The following is a 25,115-nucleotide window of genomic DNA, read 5'->3' as shown; positions in this document are numbered from 1 at the left end:
TAAAATGCTGGATCTAATTAGCATAATCTTACAAATTCCACTTGTAACTGCATATCTAATGGTGTAAAAATAACCACGGAGAGCTGGTGCTTTGTTCATTATACCAGACAGTGTGCTGTACATAGACAGCTTTCAGAAAGGCAGGCATTTGTAATAATACATCTTATGCACACTGTTACATAGACATAAATTTTAACCTCTGTTAAAGCAGCAGTAGTCATCAGTCACCAAATCTCCATCTGAATAGTTTTCGTTCTATAATTTTTTTCCCTTTTTTTTTTTTTTTTTTTTAAGAATATGTCTACCAGGTGTGTGTATCTATACAGAGAATAGCCAGTGAATTAGCAAGTGTCTAACGATAAGACTTTTTCATCTCATCCATGAGTCACTCATTTTCTGGACAAATCTGTTGTTTGCCTAATGTTGTGATCAGTCTAAAGCATAACCAGTTATTTTTGTGTTCGAATATCATACCAGATACTAGTAACCAAGTGCAAAAATTGGTCATGCAATTGGGCAGTTAGACATTCACACAAAACTGTGTGTGCACAGTTCAAAAAATGCTCTTTGCAAAGGGAAAATAAACCATTTTCTAGCTTTTGGGAATGCTTTAAACTATCAACATATTTGTGATATGTTAAATTGTCCAGAGTAATGTAGTATAATTTACCAGATATTGCTCTGCATACACGATCTATTGGTGTTTCAACGTGTGGGTAAAACAACCCTTCAGATCTTTGTGGGGGGGATTCTATCAAGATAAAATGTTTTACTAATGATAAATGTGCTTGAGTTTCTGATATGTTGTTCTTTGAGAAGAATTAATTAGTCACTTCATGGAATCATCCCGCTGTCAGGTAACGGTTTGCCTTGGGGAGCCGGGCAGCGAGCCCCATGACTCGACTGGCAGGGCAGGGGCCTCGTGGGCCAGGGCCTGTCCCAAGGCTCCCGGGCAAGGCCAGCAGGGGCGGCTTGAGGACCAGGAGCGAGCCCAGGCCGTCAGCAAGTCTGCGGCGAGGAGGCAGGGCTGGCGTCAGGCCGGTAACATGGCTCCAGGGGTCATGGTGAGGGCCAGGTCTGGTGGGTGAGCAGGGTCAAACAACTCCCCGATCGCGGGGCAGGCAGGCGGCGACCGGAGAGCGCGAGTGCAGCGCGCAGCTCACCGTCTGGCGGCTCGCGGGCCGGGCCGGGTGCCTGGCGCAGGCTGGGATGCAGCAGGAGCTGTGGCTTAGGCCGGTCTCCCATGGGAAGGAGGATCGGCCCTGGCTGAGGCCTTGCTGCCCCGGAGCCTCTCTCCAGAGTCGGCAAATGGAGGGCAGCCCTCCGCTGCGCCGTGCTGAGGCCGGGCCGCCATGCCTGGGGGCGAGGCAGGGAGTGCTTGCAGGGCCATGGCACTTGCACTGCTTTTAGTCGTGTGTGGTCCAGAAACCTGTGCCGAAGGCATAGGCCTGAATTAGGGCAGAAAACATCTTGCACTTTTTCCAGTTGTTCAGTCTCTTTTTAAGAAAAAGAATGGTTTTATTTCAGATTAGAAATGCAGGGATTTGGTGGGGGGAACCACAAAAAATGTGCTGCAACAGCTTGCCAATAAAGGTAGTTAATACAATAATGGCATCCAAAGTCTTGTTAAGGAGACCGAGTAAAATTTCACTAATGACCCAAGCTATGCAGGACGGTTTTCTGGATGTTGTTCTGTTTTCTCTTGTAAGCAGCTAATCATTGCTGGGTGCAGTTTCCAGGCCAGATTCTCAGGAGCGGGAGGGCTGAGGCTGGCGTTCCCAAAAGCCATGCAATAAATTACTAGAGACAATTTTTCCAGAGACCTTGTGCTACTTTGTAAGAATGTACTTTATCGATTTGTGCCTCCTTTTTGCCCAGAATAAAGGACTGTGGGGGTGAATATTTGTATATTATATTGAAAAACAAAGGTTGAGAGACACTACTTTGTTGAGTGAGCCGGGATGTCTGGCTTGCAATTTTTAGAACTTTCTTAATGTTATTCAAAGAAGCAGAACTTCATGTGAATACTTCTGTAAGTAGATTACACCAAGGAATACCCTCACGTCATTTCTCTGGTTTTGAACTGACCAACACTACAAAGATGATCTTCAAATACTTCTACTCAAATAGAAGGGAAAACATAATTTGTAATGCTATTTCCAGTACTCCGTTTACATCTAAAAGAAATGTTGACTTTGCTAAATAAGTTGTAACTTGAAGATACTGTATAGACTATAATAGTTGTTTTCTAGTGGATACTTGTTAGTATAAAAAATAATGGGCAGTAAGAGAGATTTTTAAACACTATTTGATCTTAGTTCTTAGTCTGTGAAAATCTATGAATTGTCTCCGTTTAGAAGTAACTAATTGCATAGGACCAAGCTTCCGTCTCACAGAAAATTACAGTTGTTATCAAAGACCAAAGTCCACTAGAGTGCTAAATATTTAGTGGAATGAATTTTGTTAGTCCTAAAAATGTATTGTAGAGGAGTATTAAAAGTCTAATTTCCCCTCAACAATAAATTACAACTTGTTCTAGAGCTGCAGGTTATCTTGCTTATTTTATGCTTTCCCTTTGATTTCAGTATCAGGCTCATTTAGTTTGTAGTAATAATGATGGGGTTTTTGTGGTTGTCATCCAAAACACCAGAAGATTATTTTCAAATTGCTATGTTCATCTGCAGGAATACAGTTCCTCCTAAAAGTGGTGTCCTATTTGTAAAAGTGAACTCACCAGTTCCTGAATGTGGTCCACAGGCACGTTGCCAGAGGGCTGCTGAAATGGAAGAGTAGTACATGTGCACTACGCCAGGAACCGGGTAGTATGCACCAGGAACGGAGTCTCTAAGACTTGCAGAGCCAAAAAGGGGAGGTAAAATTGAGGTAACTGTCTACAAAATTTGGATGTCTGAAATGTTGTTTTCAATACACAAGCGGCATTTTAAAATGTTAAAAAAAAAGGAAGAGAAGAAAGGATAGACCCTTATCTTACTGTTTTGCCTTCTAGGAACTGGGTAAGTAATCATGACTGAAAAATTAAACATTAGTTACACTTGGAATTATGGTACAATATGAGACACCTGATAGATATGTACACTGTATGTTGGCCATTTTGACATGTTACATTAGGATTTTTGATGTCTAATTTTCACAGAGTGTTCACTCACTAGACAAATTCAGCTTATTTGTCTAAAATTGGTTAAAACCAGGCAACCATTGGCCATTCTTAGTTTAAATCAGCAGCCATTAGAAAAGGCCTAGTATACAGAGGACGACAGATCTTCAAAGCTATGCATTGCTGTTAAGGCTCTGATTACTGCAGTTTCAAAATGGCTTTTGTGGATTAGACACTGTTTTTTTCAGAAGGTTGTGGGTCTGACTGTCCCCTTGCTTGCAAAGTCATTGAATGCATTTGTACAAATAAAATAGTGGCAAATAGATGGTGTACAGAAAGTCCAGAATAATCCAGCTTTTGTTGCCTCCACCTGACATTTTTGTCTATGAAAAATGTGTATAATTGTACTTCCTTTCCTGGTAGAAACAGTGCTGTGGTTTGATTATTAATGGTAAATGCTGATAGATAATACCCTCCTTCTGAGGTTATGAAAGTGTTAGTTTAATGTTATTTTAATGACTTATAGAAGAGGTCTCAGATGGTATGGTATCTGCATGCAGCATTTTACAGCATAAGATAAACTGGAAAATGTTGCAATGAGATAAACTGGAAAAGGCAGCATTTGGGGCTAGAGACTCAGCTAGGAGAAACAGTTACTGGCTAGCCTCTGTCGTCCTTGCTCAACTGGAGTAAAGCAGCCTGGAAACAGAAACCTCTGGCATTTTCTGATCCTGGGTAGGAAGCATCTGATTCTTAGTTCAAAACATCACTTTTTCCAGTTAAAGCATCATCAAAGACTATATTTTAGATGTTCTTTTTTTCTAAAGCATGAGAGTATGTTCCCAGACAAAGCACCCTTCCTAGCTGGATTAATAAGTAAAAATGTTGGGAAAAGGAGGTATTTAATAAAACAGTTACATCAAACGTAACTGTGTGATAACAGCTTGCTTTTCTCTAGAGTTCATCCAGTCTTCTGGGCCCAATCTTACTTTGACAAAATGACTCATAGAATCGCAGAGTGGTTGAGGTTGCAGAGAAGTACTCTTCCCACACACTGTGCTCTTTTTGGAAGCATCTTGGTGGCTGTGTCTTTGCTTGGAAATTCCACGGAACTTGTGGCTGCAATAATCCCAGAACAAGAATAAGAAATGGAAGCTGGGAGACAAAAATCCAGATATTGTTTCATCTCTGAAGAAGAATTTTGAGGAACAGCTAATACACGCATAGAAATGGAAGCCTTAATGGGGTTGTGCAGGTGATCCAAACTGCTGCAAACTTATTGCTCGATGTTTAGAGAATTGTAGGACCTCCAATAGCTATCAGTATTCTTGATCACATGACAGAATTGCAGTTTAGTGATCAATTAAGTTGTAGTATATTAACCATATACATTTTCAGTCCCCTTTCTGTGGGTAGTTGTTTGACAACTGGTATCTTTCAAAATCTGCCCAATAGACTATGTTAACACTAGTATCACAAGAGTGTTAGGACCTTTGAAATTTGATCATATCATGCTGGTCAAACAGATTTTGATGTTTTGTCTAATCTTAAGTGAACATGGACAACCCATATTAATTGTACAGGCACCACCGCAGGAAAAAACATTGCACAATTCTTGGACAAACTGATATAGTCAGCTGGGTGTATGACGTGTTGTCGTTGACTTTGTCTTGTGGCTATGACATGGAGAACATCATGCTTCTTCAGATACATGGGTAATTAGGACAATGCAATAACATTAACTTTAAAGTGAATGTTAAGTTAAAAAGTTAAAGTTAAAGTTAAACTTTAAATAACATTAACTTTGGATTCTTAGAGCCTAATTAAGTGCTGTTTTTCTTGCCATGGTGGAAAAAAAGGTCATCCTTCTGATTGTCACTGACCTCAGGATTCCCAGGCAATTCTCTTTATGGCAGGACATACGTAGTGCTTATGGCCTGGACTGCTTGGGAAGCAAAGGAGTCTGTATGATGGGTAAAATTGGTGCAGAAGTACATAGTACTTTGGTCTTCTTGAAACCTCCTTAAACCTTTGTCTTTCACTGTGTTGTGTTTTTTTCCTCCTCTTCTATCATGTCCTTCAGTAAGACTTGTGGAGGTGATACTTGTTTGTGAGCAGTGCTGAATGCCCTCAGCTGCACTGTACTCAGTGGCAGTCATTTTTGAAACTTAGAGTGAAGGTGGATGGCAAGCTGTGACTTGCATGTGAAGATTTGTGTCCCTGCAACTGTGTAAAGAAAAGGACACTTATGTGATGAGGTGACCTGTTTGTCTCATCTGCCACCTCCTCTTCCTTCGTCACCCCTCAATGTTTTGCAAGTCATGAGCCAGTATCAGTAGTATAAAGGCAGTACTGGATTCAAATGTTGTTTGGGTTTCAACACTGTGCCTAGTTCATGAGTGTGCCCTGCATGACCATTGCCTCCCTAGTTAGCCCCTTGAACATTCTGAGTGGTGGCTGTCCATGGCCAAATAACCTGAGCATAGTGGTCAGCCAGTGATCACAATGTAATTCCAAAACACCCACTGCATATGCTTTTGCCTTTCCAGAAAAACAGGAAATGTAGTGAAAAGCTGGTGGAGAACTACAGGAGGAAAGGAATGTGTGGACTTGTGTGGTGGGCTGACCCTGGCTGGACGCTCCGTGCCCACGAAGCCGCTCTGTCCCTGCCCTCCTCAGCTGGGCCGGGGAGAGAAAATATAATGAAAGCTCGTGGGTGGAGAGAAGGACAGGGAGAGATCACTCAGCAATTACTGTCATGGGCAAAACGGACTCGACTTGGGGAAATTAGTTTAATTTATTACCAATCAAATCAGAGTAGAGATAACGAGAACTCAAACCAAATCTTAAAAAACTCTTCCCCCCACTCCTCCCTTCTTCCCAGGCTCAACTTCACCCCCGATTTCTCTCCTTCCTCCCTTGAGCAGCGCAGGGGGACGGGGAATGGGAGCTGCGGTCAGTTCATCACACCTGGTCTCTGCCGCTCTTTCCCCCTCAGGGGAGGACTCCTCACGCTCTGCCCTGCGCCAGCATGGGGTCCCTCCCACGGGAGACAATCCTCCATGGACTTCTCCAGCGTGAGTTCTTCCCACGGGCTGCGGTTCTTGACGAGCTGCTCCAGCCCGGGTCCCCCCACGGGTGCCGTCCTTCAGGAACAGGCTGCTCCAGCCTGAGTCCCCCCACGGGTGCCGTCCTTCAGGAACAGGCTGCTCCAGCCCGGGTCCCCCACGGGTGCCGTCCTTCAGGAACAGACTGCTCCAGCCTGGGTCCCCCACGGGTGCCGTCCTTCAGGAACAGGCTGCTCCAGCCCGGGTCCCCCCACGGGTGCCGTCCTTCAGGAACAGGCTGCTCCAGCCCGGGTCTCCCCACGAGTGCCGTCCTTCAGGAACAGGCTGCTCCAGCCTGGCCCCCGTGGGGTCCCAGGTCCTGCCAGCAAACCTGCTCCAGCCGGGGCTCCTCTCTCTCCCCACGGGGCCACAGGCCCTGCCAGGAGCCGGCCCCAGCGCGGGCTGCCCACGGGGTCACGGCCTCCTTTGGGCATCCCCCTGCTCCGGCGTGGGGCCCTCCCCGGGTGCGAGTGCAGATCTGCTCCCCCGTGGAGCTCCATGGCCGCAGGGGCACAGCCGGCCTCCCCGTGGGCTTCCCCGGGGGCTGCCGGGGACCCTCTGCTCCGGCGCCTGGAGCCCTCCTGCCCCTCCTGCTCTGGGCTGGGGGCTGCAGGGCTGTTTCTCTCACATCTTCTCACTCCTCTTCTGCTGCAGTTGCACTTGTGCAGGTTTTTTCCCCTTCTTCACCCTGTTCCCCAGAGGTGCTGCCTCCATCGCTGATGGGCTCGGCCTTGGCCAGCGGCGAGTCCATCTCGGAGCCGGCTGCACTGGCCCTGTCAGACATGGGGAAGCTTCTAGCAGCTTCTCACAGAAGCCACCCCTGTAGCCTCCCGACTACCAGAACCTTGCCACACAAGCCCAGTACAACATGGAAATGAGTGGGAAGAACTGTGTGGGAGTGGTTAGAGAATGGAGAAGACAGAGCATTTCAACTAGTGTCATTTGTTCTGCTGTTGAATCACAACTTTTTTTTCCCATGTGTTAATCTTTCTGAAATTCCAGAGAAGGAATGAATTCACACTAGTCTAATGCAGTAACAAGTGTACAGCACCATGAAGAGTTGTTCCCTTGGGTGTGTAGCTTACTGAAGAATTTACTGCACTATTCATTACTAAAAATTTGCCTGTTCTGGTTGCTGTTTGTTACTGCAGTTCCTGTTTTGTGAGTTGACCAGAAACCTGCTGCAAAACATTTTGCTTCGAAATCTGGATGATCGTCGTATGATAGAGCAAATATTTTTTTAATTGATGTTAGTAACTTTCCTCTTGCATTACTATTAGCAATGCAGTCCAAGCCACCAGTTAGATCCTTTTGAAGCTTCGCATTCTGGGCATTTCTAATAAGATGAATGATAAGAGTACTTTTGGCATCTGGCAGAAAAAAACTAACTTCTGTGTAATAGCATAATAAGAAATTTTTTGTTAGAACATTTAAAGGAAGGAAAAATTATTTTTTCTTGTTGGAAAGAAGGAACTTACTGGTCTGGCTGTGTGTTACGTAGTAAATGTTGGTGTAGGGACAGGATTCTTGGTTGATCCACTATGAGCTACCCGGACGTATACGTAGTTGTGTTCTATCAGACAGTAACTCTTAGAGCCGCATGGAGCACGTTTCTGTTCGCGCACAAGGGAGTGTCGCCCAGCCTGCGGCTCTGCAGTGTGCGTCTGAACTTAGAGCCCTTGCATCCTGGCTTGGAGCAATCTATTTGTTTAGTGGGAGCCAGGCACCATCATCTCTTCTGGCATCTGTGTTCTTAAGGACACAATGCCTTGCTTGTTTTTTTGCTAGAAGCTCCAGGGAAGGATGCAGGGCTGTGAATTTTGCCCAGAATTAGGTACCCAAGGTCCTGTAGAGAACTGAGCTGAAAATGCACTTAATTTTAAATTTTTTTCTACTGGCAAGTTAATCATGCCCCGCCTCAGTGTGCTGGATGCCGCTATCCTGTTTTGATAGACTTCTGTTTCGCTGTTGTTAGGTGGCCTAAGTGACAGAAGGATTCCCTCTTTAGCCCTGACTTTAAACACCTACTGTTGCCATTTCTTAAGTTATTTTATTGTCTCCAATAGCTTCTACTGATACCATTTTGTTCAACCTCAATTAATATTTCAAATGCAAAGCCGAATATTTTACTTAGGTTTTGGATATTTACTTCATTAGTTTTTAATGCTCAAGGTACCAGAGCTCAAATGCATGTGTGGGCACATGAAGAAACAGCCCAAGGGGGTCTCTCCTGCCATGCAAGGTTTCCAACAAATACAACATACATAATCTAGCCTGTGATTTAATATGGGATCAAGACATTAAAACTTTCATACAATTATTTAATGCAGTGATATTGCTAACTCACATCTCAATGAGTGGCATCCATTCACTGAGACTTCTACGCTGAATTCTCATCTCTTAAAAGATGAACACATTTAATTGTTCTTCTGGGGGAAAAAAAAAAATCAGTCTGCATGAATGGCTAATAGGAAATAAATAAAAACACCCACAACCCAAAGTCAGAAAAGTTTTATCTTCTTCGGGATTTAAAAATGGCATTCAGAGTGAGTTGTATTCATCCCCTCATTAGCTTTTCTGGCTGAAGGAGCAACAGACAGAAGGACTCATACTGTCACAATAAAAGATATTTTGAAGGCGGCTACCATTTATTATGGTTTATAAGAGAGGAATCATAAGTGTGCTTTTATTATAAATGAAATTTATGTGTGTACGAGTGTATGATCTCATAGCAAACAAGTTATACCTCAATCTTTCAAAGAGGGAAAAAACCCTGTATGCCTGTAAACCAGGTACAAGACTTACTGGAAGAGCTGTTTTAATACTACTGTCAACCTTTGACTGAATAGAATGCTTCTACACATTTGTGTCCTACAGTAATAATGTTTTATTTTCTATTACTAGGATCATTTTGCTGTTTCTGTATAAGGAACATTAGATGTGACTTACAATGTAGTTTAAGATTGCCTAAAAAAAATTTTAAGTAAAATTAATTTGACTGCTACTAAACAGTAGTACGTTTCAAGCATTTACTTGTATTTGTTGCAAAATTAGACTGTAAACCTTGCAAAGATTAGGCTTTCATATATGTCAAGAATTTTCTGCTTCTGAAAAGGATAGATGAATTGTGCAAGAACTTGTGTGACTTTGCTTTCTTCTACTCCTACGCAGAATAGAAGGGCAGAAGCATCAAAATCTTCATATGATTCTTTAGAGAGACATCAGCTGGGATGAATCTCATTCAGTCCTAATACATCCTGAGCATTTGTTAGCAGCATAATTTGTTGGCTTGTGCACTTGTATCTTTAAGCATTGAATTAGCAGTTTGTGTACACTTGCCCTAAAGGAGGCATTACTATTTCTAAGGCATGTTAAAGGAATACTTTTAATTACTTGAACGAACCTATTTACTCCAGTAGAGGGAAGCAGCACGTACACATACTGCTCCAGCGCCTGTCTAATAAAAATACTATTCTCTTAAAAAGCCACACCTATTCTAGCCACAGGCACATGTAATTGTTGACCTAACACCAAGGAAGAAACCTGAAGAAACTAATAATTATTAAAGTAGAAATAGCATTTTATTAGAGTTGGATAATACAGTGCTGGCCAAATGCCGAGTTAGTTAGTGTACATCTGTGCTTAGCACCGTCTGCCCAGGGCCTTCTGTTACTGTACTATAATGAGATTTACTGAAGCAGCCTTTGACAGAGGCGCAAACTTGAGTAGGAGCACAGTAGAATCATAGTCACTTGGCTCCTCTGCTTTTCTTTTTTTGTATTTGCCTAAGGATAGCAGGAAGTCTTGGGCGGTAGTGAAGTAGGAGAATTCAGCCAATGGTTAATATTTTACAAAAGATCAATCTACATCCTCATCATACTATTTTTACCTTCGTTTACTGATACTGGTTATACTAAATGTCTCATTCAGTAAACATTAGAACATTTCTGTTAAGTTCTGTAATAACAAAATGGTCTGTGACTTCATATCACAGGCATCATTTGTGAACTATAATATGAGATCAATCTTCTTTGTCCTCGTGACAATGTCACTACACAGTGACAGGGTTGACTTAAAAACATTGTTTTTGTTGGTCCTGCATGTAGTCCAGCCCTGTCTGTCAAATTATTGTAGGAATTCATATACAAGTGTATGTGTTTCTCATTACAGAATCCTGCAATTGGTGTTTTAATCATACTCCACAGAGAATGGAAATTTCATACCGGTCAGGATCACCACACAGGGATTCTGTGCCTTTGTGGCTAAAAGGAGAGGTTGCTAGCTTATTTTATCTTTTTTAAAATGGCTTCAGGCTTCTGGATTCACACACTACTTACGATGCCTTGTGCTTCCTTTCACTGTATAAGCATTAGAGTACCAAACTAAAAACGCTAAGACTTCTAGCGCTAACTCTTCTGTTCCGCACTTTTGTGCCATGCAGAAATACGAAATGTGCATTTTATTAAGAAAATAATTTAGTAAATTATGACCGCTTCTACAGATAAATGTTCCACTTGACAAGAATGAAAATTTGGTACACAGCAGAGAGTTTACATTTTAGACTTAAAGGTGTCAGAGTAAATCCTGTTTTTCCTAACTGCGTGACTTGTACTTTAGGGGGAGCTAGTCACGTGTGTGGAGGAAGAAAGATTTGGCCATCTGTGACATCTAAAGACTATTTTCTCCCACAGTAGCACAGGCTACAAAAGCACAATAATTGCCGACAGTGGGATACCTTATTCTCAGTTAGCAAATCATTATTCATTTTTTCGGTTGTATTGACTTCCTTAAGATCATTTTACAAATGGTATTGAGGTGCAGACATTGCCCTTTCTGCTCATACATTTTAGTTTGGTGCAAGCTGATAAGAGTCATTCCGCCTCATTCCTACTATCAGGCTGGGCTGGAGGAGCTGGGCAAGGCACCGAGTGGTGTCTTTCTACTCCCAGAAAGGCCTGCCTACTTTGGGAGTTTCCATTCTGATTGGAGAAGTCCACGACACTCAGCTTTATTTTTTTAAAATCTATTTAAATAGTTTTTTTTGTGTATCTGTGCTTGCTGGGAAAGTTTGCCTAGCAACACGGAGTCCACAGTTAGTGTCTCGCACAGCTTGCGGAAGTGATCCAGGTACAGTAATATGGACAGAGATGAAGAAAACTACTACGGAAAACACGGTAATTTACCTGCTTTCTTATGACAATCCATAAGCACTTGATCTAAACCTCATTTATTTCAACTGGGTTATTTCAGTTGACTTTAATGGGCTTGGATCGAGCCCCAAACGGTTTTCCATAACTTCTTCAATTATTAGCAATATCCTATTTTTTTTCCAGCATGACTTTCACAAGTTTATTTAAATTGCAAATCAGAGGTAAACTTTATATATATATATATTTTTATATATATATGTATGTATAGTCAATTTTTATTTTAGATAAGTAATTTAGATTTAGGGGTTTTTTTAATTATTACAGTAATAAAGTGCAACAATTAAATTCATGTGCTGTTTGGAGTCAGAATTGGTAAATGAAATATCTTGTGAAATATTTCTTGTAAAGATGTTGTAATTCAGCATACAAAAGTCTCCTGTTACAAAGCAGACTGTGAAACAGATCTGTCTCATCTGAAAAGAGTGAATATCATCTCCGGTTTTAATCCTAGCAAAAAAATGACAGTTGCTATCCCACACCACTGCTTTCTTCCTTATGCCTACTGTACTCCTAAAGCTTGGAATTTGCTTTCTAAATACACTTGGACTTCTATAGCTACAGAAGTAGTTTGCTTTTACCAGGAGCTACGTAAATACTAATAACGTAAATAATTCCCACCTCACCCCCAAAGAATCGTCTCAGTTTTTAAAGAATGGTAGTAATTAAGTAGGGCATTTGATCTCTAGTTTGATATCAGCATTTTTCTTTTTTCTGTTGTTCCATGAAACTATGATCACTGTTGCTGTGTCATGTGTTTTGGTAAGGAATATTCTAGTGATGTCACAGACTACTTCTGTCAGTGAATTTTAGCGTGTTTTGAACTTAGAATATCGTTACCTTTTCCTATGTAAAGTGCCATATTCTGTAATGGATTTATGTCGAGAGCTAAGTGATGGAGGAGGAGAGTTCGGGCAGTGTTGCACTCTACCGAGCCATGGTAGGCGTACTGGCTTCTGGCAGCGCGGAACAGTTCTTGGGAGGAGTTTGCGGTATGGCAGTAATTTTACTGCTGTTAATGGCTGGTACGATCTCGCAGCATCCCTCTGCTTGCCTGAGGGAGGCGAAAGTCTCCATTTGAATCAGAGCTCGTTTTCTGGAATGCTTTGTCTGGTTTTATTTTCTTGCTTGTTAATCACTGGATATTAGTTTTCATTGTAGCCTTATGGTGGAATTCACCTACAAAATTCAGAAGTATGCTTGGAAAACCTGTTCCAGTGTGTAACTACCCATGTGTTCTGAAAAGTTTCCTAATGCCTAATCTAAACCAACTTTGCTTTAAATGAAGTTAGCTTCTCTCTCTGGTAAGAGGAAGCTGAGAACAACTGATCACTGTTGTCTGTCGGTGGTATTTGAAGACTGTTGTTTTGTGCTCCTTTTCTTAATCATGGTCATTGAAGTTTGCATTCATTCACTGCTTTTTGTAAACCGCTTAGTGTCCTCTTTTTAATGAGTTTGTCTGTCCTCTTTTTAATGAGTTTGTCTGTATCTTCTGAAATTCTAGTGCCATGATCTAGAAATAGTTTTTCTGCTGAGGCCTTACATGTCCCAAGCACAAGGAACAGTGACTTCACCAGTCATGCTCGCACTTCTTGAATGAGTTGTGGGTTTTTTTTGCAAAGACGTCGCTTTACTGACTTATTCTGTGTTTGTAGTCTGCCATAATCCTTTTAGGGTTCTTCTTGTCAGTGTTGTTGAAAGCAGTTATTCTGTATGGATTTGTGAATGGAGTTTGTCTTTATAACTTTTGTCAGTTTATGCAAGTCACTTTGAATTGTTAAATTGTTTATCAAAATCCCTTTGATTCTGTCTCCAGAAGTATTTTAACACTTGTCAGCTGCACAGTTGCAAAGTGTTCACTCAGCTTCATTGTTCAAATTGGTAAGGAGTACTGAACAGCTTTAGAGAACAGGTTCCTCCAGCAATAGCATTGAGCTAACTACTTACATTCAAGAGTGAGAACTTGGGGTCTTAATGGATGATGCAGTCAAAGAATCTGGTTTTGCCCCAAAAGCAAGTGGACTGTAAGAAAGAATTACTACGAATGGACTGCGATCAAATAGAAAAAGTCATTATATGATTGTATAAATCACAGCCAATACTTGTGGTGAATATCCTGGGCAGTTCTGGCCCTTCCTTTTCCAGTGCTATGTATGTAGCACTGAAAAAGGTACCGAAAAAGAATATAAGTGTGACCAAAAGTATGGAATGGCTTATGGACAAGAAACAATTGAACAGGCTAGGGCTCTTGAACATAGACAAGTAAAGAGGGATATAATAACCTGTAAAATTATTAGTAGCATGCTATGCTGCCATACAGCTGACTGATGGCAAGCTTAAAACAGACAAAAGGAGGTAGTACGTCAATGTTTTGTTAACCTGTAGTACTCCATGATGTAGAGCATTGCAGATTGTTAAAGTGTATGGAAGTTAAATAGAGATTTATGAAATGAATGAGAAAGAAATTCACCCACAACTATTAAATACAAAGTCAGTACCTTTGGCTCAGAAAAGTGCTGTTGCAAGTCTCTGTAATCTCAATTTTAGGGAAATACCACTATGTTTGCCTTCATTTTGCTTTTCTCCTCAGGTATTCACTATGGCCCCTTGTTAGATACAGGGTATGGGTTCAATGGATCTTGTGATCTGGTGTGGCTGTTCGTCCGTGCTAAACCTGGGTCCTGTATGAGCAATGAACAAAGGCTCACTTCAGTATGCCTTATGGCCAGAACTTGTCAAAAGGGAGTAAGGTTACAGACGCTGAATTGTGGTGGAGATAAATTGTTTTGTAGAAATACTTATTTCATAGAAAGTGCTATACAAAAAGCTTCCTCAAAATACAGGTCTTGGCCCAGCATTAGGTATTGTGTATCGTACACTTGCTTTCTGGACCATGGTGGATTTCCGTAATACCTGTGTAACAGCACAACTTATGTCTTCCACTCCCCAGCACTGCTGTTACACATCACTCCTCCAAAGTTTTAGCTTTCCCAATCTCTTCTGTGTTAAAATATATTTGTTTTAGGAGCTTGGTAGGGTGTACCTGAACACCTCAGATGAAGGGCAAATAGAGTTTTATTATCTGCTGTGTTTATTGTACTGGTCTGTGTGTATTTTGATAAGGTTTTTCTGATATAACCCAAGAACAAAGCCTGGCATTTAGTTAATAAGTAAATCCTGCTTTGGAGAAGTTGCTGCATTCTCCTCTAATTGGAGAAAATAAGTATTCTTTCTGTGGGTGGGAGAAAGCTTAAGCTGGTAACACCCTTTAATACAAGGTATATTCAGAAGAGGAGATCCTTAAGAAGGCAGTAAGAAAGCACTCTGAAACAGTAATTTGTATTGTAGCATTGACATTTGAATGAAGAACTAATTTTTCATTGCACAAAGTTTGGTTCAGTAAATCTCCATAATTACTGAACTCTTAAAAAATCACATAAAGCTGAATAGCTAGCTTCAAAAGGAGAAATCCAAATCCCGGTCTGTTGGATGAAGGACTACTTCTTTCTCTTCATACAGTAGCTTGCAACTTGAAAGTTTAAATTCTGCCATAAATTTTTGTTACTTTTCCCCAAGTGAAATCATACTGTAATTCATCTTATTCAAGTCCACATTTGAAGCACAGACTGGTGGGGTAGTATTTGGAAGTTTCTTAATTTAGTTTGCTTACGTGCAGAGTGAATCCATCGGAACTATGCTAACCGGGATAGCCGTGTGAAAAAAACGTGTCAGATTTGACTCCTTCCATCTGTAAGCTGCGTCCAGGTCTTACTGCCGGTTTCTAGGATGGGCTTGACTTGACCTTCTAGTCGCTCCGAGATTTGTGTACAGCAACAACCACGATCAGGGGCGTACGCATAGCCGGTTTCGAAACCCGCTCTGCTTCTTACGCTGGGGCGCGCGGTGCGTGCATCCACCTGAGAGTTAGAGAAGGTACTCAAAACACGTGCAGTTCTGCTGCCTCGCGGCCCGTGCCCCCCTCCTCGGGCGAAGCCGGCGCAGTGGCACGGCCTGCACAGGGCGGTGCAGAGTGAGCGCGGCGCTGAGTTTCTGCCGGCTCCAGCGCTTTGCCCAGGGCAAACGGGGCCAACCTGCAACTCTGTGTCTATAAAGCCCTGTAACCAAAGCAGTGGGAAGTAAGAGTAACTCTGCGGGACTGCAAGTATGACGTTAAGTGCGGAACGTGACTCCAAACTGTTCTTCTAGAGGAAAATTGGAAGGGCTTAGCCCGTCGCTCCAGTCAGGCAGGTTCACTCACTCGCTGCCAAACACACTTAGCATGCGGCTGCGAGACGTAAGCCTTGTCTCTCAGATTTCAGCAACTTTCTACTGTGAACGCTGTGCGCAGGGGTAGTGATAGGATGTACGTCAAAGGTAATTTATTGGGTGGTATAAACATGAGGCCCTCAAAGTTTATATGCTAGAAGAAAAAAGCTTTTGATGTCACCTACAAAAACTAGATAATTGTATTGGTGAATTATTGATATTGCCTGAATGAAATTATTTTAACAGAACTGATTAAATAGAAATATATGGAAGATGTTCTTCAAAGACTGCTGTTAACACCCCCCTCTCTATAGATTTTAATTTAAATAAGGACATATTTTTATACTGTTTTGTTTTAAATGCAGGTGAACCAAGGAAATTTGACCCAAAGTTCAGAGGACCTATTCATAACAGGTAAATACCTTAACTCGTTCTATTTAATTCTTTTGGCTTTGCAGTGAGCAGAGGATAAAAAATGTTGTTAACAAACTTACAAATTCGATTCTGCAATTCTTTTAAATCCAGAAGACAATCCTTACCGCCCTTGAGGATGTATGATTACTGGGCAATATTTAAGTCTGTGTTCTTAAGTTCTTTCAGTTTGCATGCCAATTCTGTATGCCTCCTGTTGCCTAGCAGCTGCTGTCTTACCCTGTGCTGCTACCAGCAGGACCCTTGGAGGTGGTGGTGTGTTGTGGGGTGCCACAGCCACGTGGTGCAGTCTGTCTTGTTTCCGTGCAGCACAGGACTGGAACCCTGGCACACCGTTCTTCAGTTTGCATCTGGTTTTCTTGCTGCTGCAGTCACCTCATCGAGGCATTTGTTTCGTTCCCTCCAGAGCGTGGCCTGGCTGCGCACCGTTGCGCTTGTATGGCGGCTGGCCGGCAGGGCAGATCCCGGCAGGAGGCCGGTAGGGCCTGACCGGCGGCGGCAGAGGAGTGCTGCCAGTGACCTGGCGAAACCCGTACTTGACTGAACGGTTTTTACATGCATGAAGAGCGTCTCCGAAGTGAGTGAGACTACTTAATGGCGCTGTGGGCTGCAGAGTTGGATCCTAAAATATTGCAGTTTGGTGGTATTCTTGAGCAGCCTATTACTGTGCCTTTCCTTCACGTTCATGAGGAGTGGTGGAACTCTGCTGACGGCATGCCAGGAGGACTTCTCTTGTTTTTAGTGTTGCTGTGTGATACAGTTAGTAAAAACTGGTTTTACACTGTGGTTTGCTGTTACATCTGTGTAGTTGCTGTGACAGCTGCTGCAATTCCAAGTATATATATGTGTTACTCTAATTGTACATTCCACAGCAGCTCCTTAAAAACACAACCGAAGGAATAAAGCGCAACACTACTATACCGTGTTTGTTCAGTGCATTTTATAATGCTTTGGTGAGATAGTGTTGTTAGAAACAATATAAAAAAGATCAGTTCTCTAAACATTCAGGATATGTCTTCATTGTTCAGTAGACCATAAGGCAGTGGTAGTTGCATTGATGCTTACTGAGAATATTTGGCAATGAGGTGCAGCTGGATTTAGATTCAACCTACCGTTTCTGCAAGATACCCAGATGACTTGCCTGACCTTTTGGGGTCATCGGTGAGGCACTGTGCAGTACATTACAGACATGCCCTTGAGGTAGTTTAAGATTATTATTAAATGTTTTCAAAGACAGTGAATGAACTGGGTTTTTTTAATCCATTTTTCCAATTACCAAGGTTAAATGATTAAGAAACCACAGTCTTTCAAGCAAATAAAGACAAATAAAGTTCATAGTTCCTATGAACAAAATGCCTTCTCAGAAGATATGCCAAAGAGTTCAACAGGAGGAAAATGGGCATCTTCCCTGAAATTGTTTCTGACTTTGGGGTTTACCACTTTCAGTAGGAGAAGAGATACTAGGAAGCTTAAAGCATACATTTTTGTCCAGACACGGGAGTGCTAGTAATGAATGTGTGGGTGGGGACAGAGCTGTTTGTACACCTTGCCATAACTGGCATAACTCTGTGTACAGTGTGGGTGGGAAAAAAACTATCTTTGCTTTCTGTTGATAAAATAATTTGTCTTGCTCTTGATTTCACTGTCAGTTTTCATTGGTTAGGGAAAAAGTTTGTCTTCATTTTTGAAAGATGGAAAGGCTGGCTTTCTAGGGAGACAGGCTGCAAATTGTACGTATCTGCGTTGAAAGGTGCAGAGACAGCTGGAAAAGGTCACATCCTATCATCATGACTGCTGAAACGGATGCATTTTTGGAGGTGCTGTAGAGTAGAAATGATCTTTGGAAGTTGTTGAGCACCAATCTATCCCCCAAATCACTAAAAGCCTGAAATACTGAGAAACAGAAAGTCAAGTCTTAATAATGGTGTATTAATGTCTATTAAGGAATTGATTACTCCCACAATTTTTGTCAGATGGATCCTTTGCCAGGAAATTCAGTTCTCTGAACTTTTTTTTTTTTATAGAACAGAGCTGCTGTCAGTGGTTAAAGTGTGGAACAATGACTGGTAAAAGGAGTGTTCAACAAGGCAATGTGTGTAGCACTTTGCTAGTACTGTCATTCTCAAGGGGCTTGTGTGTGGACTTCGGCATATTTCATGCAAACATCTTTTTATTAAATAGGATTAAAATTCGATGGCTGCGTTGTTTGACTCTGAGCCAACCAACCCATGAAAATCCAAAATGATGTTATCAAGATGATGTCTTTTATTGATATGACTATGTGCTGCGGTCCTTTCAGTTTTTTCCATTCTCATTGTGCAAGCCTGTTCAAGCCTGTCTGCCTCTGTTCTCCATAGAAACGTTAGTGTACAGTGGAAATAATGTGTTGAAGAGGTGGATTGTACCTAACCTAAAAGTAGTTCTGAAACATACTTCTTCATTACAAAGCCTTGACTTCACTTAATAGTGCTGCAGATGAAAGCATGTCTGTTACCTCTTAGAAGGTTCAGTAGCAATTTGTCAGTGTTTTTCCAGATGTAAGTGTGACACAGAGAATAAGTTCATAATTAGCATTTACTATCCTTAGTGAAAAGAATAACTTAGAGAACCACCAGTTAGTTATCAATTTTATCTTTCTCAGCAGAAAATTTATGACAGAGAAGAACACTGCAGCTTTGTGGTACTCTCGCTTAACACACACACTGGTCTCATCTATGCAAGATGTATTTCTTCTTTTCCTTTCTGAAAGTGAATAATTTAAAAAATAAATGGAAATGTTTGTTCAGGGAGTTGATCCTAATTTGAGAAGTATCTTTAAGATACTGCCAGTGAGACTTTGTATGCAGTGTGTATAGGAATGAATTTAAGTGATAGTTTAGGGATGTTATTAGGTGTTTATCTATGTGCATTACTACCAGAAAATGCTTGTAAGGTTTTATACGTTGTATCCACCAAGTGAGTAACCTTAGAGGTTGAAATAGTAGCTCTGCAATTTCTCAGTTTAAAATGATGTAGCAGGAGTTTTGGCAGACAACTTTCTAGGGAAAAATAGAAACTCCTGATGTTCCCTGTCAGTCTGAGCTGGAGATGTATACCTTCCTCACAGCAGATCTGATTATCAGTTTAACTGAATTCATATGAGACAAAAAAGAGATTTTGTCTCATATGACCAAAAAAAAAAAAAAATTCTAAGCCTAAGCTATCTCTGATTCCTTAAAGGCAGAAATTTCCTCCAAGCCATCTTTCCTTGCCCCAGAGGTTCACCCCTAGGAACCGAGTAAGTTGGGCACCTCTCAGTTTCCGAGTGTACGAACACTTCTCTAGTGTCACAGCGCTAAAGCTGTCTGTCTCTCTCTCCCATTGGCATTGAAGTGGTCTCTCGTATGGGACTTCAGGCAGATTTGTCACGTGGGAGGGGGCTCTCTTCAGTGGTCTCGGTATTTCATGCCAATGCCAGAGGGAGAGGGGAACGTTGTGGGGAAGGCTTGTGAAGTTAAGGATTCATAAGCAATTTAGGTAGAATGCGTTATGCTTCTTTAAGAATAAAAAAGTGTTTCTTCCACCAACATCATCATAAGATATCTTAAATGTGTTTGTGGATAAATCAGTCAGGTACCATCATACAGGTGGGAAAACAAGCTTCTCCTTTTTCTTAATGCAATTATACTACTTTGGGTATAAAATGAACTGTCTTCCTCCACTGGCTCCAGGGAGACCTTATTGCAGCTACCAGGACTTAAAGGGGGCTTAGAAAAAAGGTGGGGACAGACTGTTTAGCAGGGCCTGTAGTGACAGGACAAGGGGTAATGGTTTTAAACTAAAAGAGCATAGATGTAGACTAGATATAAGGAAGAAATTTTTCATGACAAGGGTGGTGAAACCCTGGCCCAGGTTGCCCAGAGAGGTGGTAGATGCCCTGTCCCTGGGAACATCCCAGATTAGGCTGGACGGGGCTCTGAGCAACATGATCGAGTTGAAGATGTCCCTGCTCATTGCAAGGGGGTTGGACTAGATGGACTTTAGAGGTCCCTTCCAACCCAAACTATTCTGTGATTCTATGATTTAGTTTTTCTCTAAATTCCAGTAAGGGAATTTATACAGTCAATACAATCATAGCATATTTTTCTAAACTGCTTTGGCAAAATCAAATTAGTAAACCACACTTCTGACTATGTCCAGTTTCAAAGAGTTTGTCTTAACTCTTTCCCCTTGCCCCTATTTTTCTCCCTCCTCTGTGTAGTTTCTTGGGTTTTTCTCATATTCCTCTTGCTGGTTAGACACATTGTAGATTTTTTTTTCTTGTTATGTTTTAAAAACTCTTGACACCTCCTGGACTATCTTTAATTGTTCAACATCTTTCAAGAAATTCAGTGTTCTTGTTAAGACAAAGATGACCTTTTCCTCTGTGATTAGAAAATGTAGCTAATGGGTTCCCATGCAAATTGAGTATCAGTACATTTCCATAACCATTTGGCTATCTTCTTTAAAAAAAAAAAACCTAATAAAAATTCCTGACCTTAACTAGCAATGCAAACTTCACCTTCTCACAAATATCAGTGTGTCACTGATAGATATCTACATGGCACGTCACTTGATACTGTAGTGAATATTGAAATAATAAACAGGTTTGACATTTAAATTATCCTTTGTGCTTTTCAAACTAAATAGCCTGCTAAAGATGTTACATAGAGTACACTATGAGTCTACCATAGATAAATGTTGGTAGAATATAAAATTATTTGTCTTGCTACTGGTATTTTATTGGTCTATATATGTGTTATTATTACATGTTGTCTATATCAACATAATATGCCATGCACTCACTACTATGAGCAGGGAAGCCTACATTTTTCTTTAAGTTCTTGTTTCATGTTTCTGTTTGGGGCATACGGTATCTACAGATGTTGCTCATTTGCAGATAACAAACTTTGAGTTTTCCAGAATTAAACAATACATCCGTAAGCCTGGTGCCTGTAACTAAGATGTTTCAACTTAGTAAATCCGTGCAGGTCAGTGCAGATCAGTCATACTCATTAAGAAAATGCAGAGTTTAAGTTGATGGAAAACAGCTTGTGGTGAAAACATGTATAAATACCTTTTTCTGTGCTGTTTTGGCCTCCATAGTAGAAGTAGCGATTCATGGCGGATTTTGAAGGGAACTTTCTCTGCAAACGTTTAGTTTATGGGCACCTTGCGCATCTGTTCAGCTATGCAGGATAGTGCCCTCAGTGTCCCTGTGCTGATAGAAATACCCATTTGTACAGCAGATCTCGCTTCTCGGTTCAGCCCCAGTGAAGAAAGGGGTCTTTAGAGCTCTTCACAGCATTTCATGGCATAGTGTAACATCCCCTTCACACAACATGATTTAGGGAAGTTTTTAAAACACAAGCTGTTAGTCGAACAGGGTGGAGGAACTCAGAAGTGAGGACAGTAGTGGTCACCTTAATGTGTCAGCAGAGTTGAAAGCAGTAACCTGAACCACACTGTGAACATCTTGAGCTTCGTTTCGCGCTGTGGTTGCACAGTGCCAGGCTCAAGACTATTGGTAGGTGCTAATATACTGCTAGTGCTGCTTAACTAATAAACATGGCAGTTTCTTGCTAGTGCAGCATCTTGAGCAAAATTGCACTTGTGACAGATTGGGCATGAAACTGCCCAACAGAGAGGGGTTCTAGTCAGTCATTTATGATTAAGTGCATGAACTATCAGTGAGTAAATGGCTTTTATGTACTAATACTCTGTGTGGATGATTTTATCTTTGCATTCATGTATTTGCTAGGATGCCATTACACGTGCACAAAGTGGTGTTTGCGTGCGCAGCCACATGTGATACAGCAAGACGAGCCAAGAAGCCGGTATGTTTCTGAGAGACGGTGGAAAGCCAATCAGGCTCCATACATGAAGCTAGATGACAGTCATAAGCAGTAAAATGTGACATGGGAGCCTGAACTGTGCACTTAACCAAATGAAGGCCTTTTATTTTGTCACCTGAAAATTATGAATCTGATGGTTTTATCAACAGTTTATCTCTATGGAAACTCCTGTGCTCAAATACTTAGACTTACTGTGTCTTGATTTAGATTATGGAACTTGGTTATCTAAAAAGTACCAAAACCCATGAAAACTTCCAATACTGGCTGGTAGCAAAAACATTTTTAATGTTTTCATCTTCTATGCCAGAAGAAATGTAAAGTGCTTTTTCTCATTAATCTTTGAATGTTTACACATAATTATTGTGTAAAAGTATGATAGCGCTATCTGTAAGAAAGATCATAGAGCCTGTATGATAAGCGGTGTTCTCAGTTCCTATTCTCATAATCGTGTTTCCATTAACCCATCTTCCTTAGGGTTCAGTTTAATGGTTCAGTTTAGCACTTGCTCTGCCTCATTAGCCTGAAACAAACTGAAAAAGCAGATTTGCCATAACAGGTTGCCGCCTTAGTTTGAAAAAATTTATATCAAATCTGTTTTCAGTCAAAGCACGGCTGGATAATTTCCGATCAGGTTTCAGTAATAAGCATGGGCTTCCAGTATCTCTTGTTTAGGAAGAGGCAATTCCCATTGTTCTAGTTCCTGCAGCTTTGGAAGCTCCCAGGATCTTCACAGTATAACATTGTATCTTTACAGAGTTATTTTAATTTAGGCATTTAAGATGTTTTACTTTTTTTTGTCTCATATGGAGCCTTGTATTTATGAGATAATAATATGATCTCACTGAAAGTGACCTACTTGAGCTAACGATCATGTTGAATGGAGCCAGGGTTTCACCTGTATATCTAGTAAAATAGGCAATTATTTTGTATGAATAACAATTAGTCTGTATGAACTGTTTCAGAATTTTCTGAAGCAACCCAAACCAGGATTTATGTACTTCTTATGTATCATTTAATTACTAATATAACAGCAATACTTGACAACAGTAAGTTTTATTAGGTACTGCACAGAAGTTTGTGTATTATGAGGAACAGAAAATTCTGCATTCTGGTAAAGTGTTTATGGGTACTTGTTTGTGGTGGCTCTGCAAAACTTTAAAAGGAAGCTTTAGCACAAAGGGGTGTAACCTTTAACTGCATTTAGGTATCGTAGAATGAGACCTGTCAGAATTGCACTGGAAGAGGTTTTTGAGACTATCGGAGTTGTAATTAAAGTATTGACGGTGTCATAGTTCTCCTGAGACATCTTGAATTAAATATTGTACATCTTAAAAACGGCTCTGATGGGGTGAGAGCCAAGCATACGCAGTGTCAGAACTGCTTCTGGATGGAGAATGGGAAAATGAGCAGCATTGTTTCAGCACCACTTCTAGTTTAAGCAGTTGTCCTTACTTAGATTACTGTCTTATTGACCTTGCATCCTGTACCACCTTGGCCTCACTAAAAATTTATTTCAGTGAGGTGTTAAAACTGTGTCCCTCTGGAGAAGGGTATGGGATTTTTCATTCCTTTTCCACACCTGGAAACACTTTTCCAGTTCTCCAACTGTTTAAAAGATCTGCCATCTTTATCTCCTTTATGCCAAAGAATAATGGTTCTCTGTAAGAGGAAACATAAATTGGAAAGTGGAGAGAATGGTACTAAAAATGACTGTTATGTCAGTTGGAGTTTGGATTCTAAGATTTCTTTTACTGGCAAGATTCACCTTGCATCCACTTGGCTCCTTGCATGGACTCACAAGCAGAGATGGTCATTGCTCATTTTATGAAGGTGATCATTTACTTTAACTTGAAGCACGTGTTAGCTTTCCCGGGGTCATTATTGCTCACTCATCAGTCACAGAAAAGCGGATCAGGGTCTGGATCAGGTCAGAACAGCAGCAGTTTGTTAATAGAGCCATGGGGACAGCCCCGAGCAGCACCAACAGGCTCTGTGGACGTGAACCCTGGCCAAATGGGGCCGTTACAGTGCGTACAACTTTAAGTTATACAACCAGTTCTTCAGCAAAACTGTGTCAGATAACTGTGTCTGAACATGAGCCGGCAGTGTGCCCAGGTGGCCAAGGAGGCCAACAGCATCCTGGCCTGTATCAGCACTAGTGTGGCCAGCAGGAGCCGGGCAGGGATCGTGCCCCTGGACTCGGCACTGGTGAGGCCACAGCTTGAATCCTGTGTTCGGTGTTGGGCCCCTCACTACAGGAAGGACACTGAGGTGCTGGAGCGTGTCCAGAGAAGGGCAACAGAGCTGAGGAGGGCTCTGGAGCACAAGTCTGACGAGGAGCGGCTGAGGGAACTGAGGGTGTTCAGTCTGGAGAAGAGGAGGCTGAGGGGAGCCCTCATCGCTCTCTACAACTACCTGAAAGGGGGTTGTGGTGAGGTGGGGGTTGGTCTCTCCTCCCAAATAACCAGCGATAGGACGAGAGGAAATGGCCTCAAGTTGCACCAGGGGAGGTTTAGTTTGGATATTAGGAAAAATTTCTGTACGGAGAGAGTGGTCAAGCATTGGCACAGGCTGCCCAGGGAGGTGGTGGAGTCACCATCTCTGGAAGTGTTCAAAAAAACGTGTGGTGCATCGGGACATGGTTTAGTGGCCATGGGGGTGTTGGGCTGATGGTTGGACTTGATCTTAAAGGTCTTTTCCAACCTTAATGATTCTGTGATTGTGCAGGACATGGTAAATAACAATAGCAATTGAAATCCTTCAAGTAAGGACGTTCTAGGCAGCACACCTTTTTACGAGTAATTCACTCGTTTGTTAATTAACACTGGCGAGACCATTAGCTACAAATGTTTTGTAACCAGTGAGGCCTGCAAAGGCCTGTGGGACAGTAACTGCTTTGCTTCCATGCATCTTGTGAAACACGGGCTTGTGAAGCTGGCTTGTGAAGGAGAGAATTGCTCACCTCAGCTGGAGCCCTCGGAGTCGATGGTCTCCACAAGCGCTTACTGACCCTCTCCTGCTCTCTTGGGAGTGTTGTACTTCATCCTACTTACACTCCTGGAACTGCTCTGATCCAGGCCAGGTGCTGGAGAGAAGTTAGTCTAGTAGTCTACAT

The 25,115-nt window shown here is 41.7% G+C and overlaps 1 protein-coding gene across 1 annotated transcript in view; it reads left to right on the top strand.

The window, feature by feature from the left end:
- Positions 1-25,115, top strand: part of SLC44A5 (solute carrier family 44 member 5) — a gene marked incomplete at both ends in the record, with an annotated part of 98,676 nt that overhangs the window by 30,695 nt on the left and 42,866 nt on the right. The window contains one exon of the mRNA XM_082003187.1: positions 16,061-16,109. Within this exon, the coding sequence (XP_081859313.1) occupies positions 16,061-16,109 (49 nt within the window). The remainder of the gene's footprint in view (positions 1-16,060; positions 16,110-25,115) is intronic.

This window comes from Phaethon aethereus, assembly GCF_964289735.1.
Source record: "Phaethon aethereus genome assembly, chromosome: 8".
Taxonomy (NCBI): Eukaryota; Metazoa; Chordata; class Aves; order Phaethontiformes; family Phaethontidae; genus Phaethon; species Phaethon aethereus.
The sequence above is the reverse complement of the archived record's forward strand: the minus strand, read 5'-3'. Positions and strand labels throughout refer to the sequence as shown.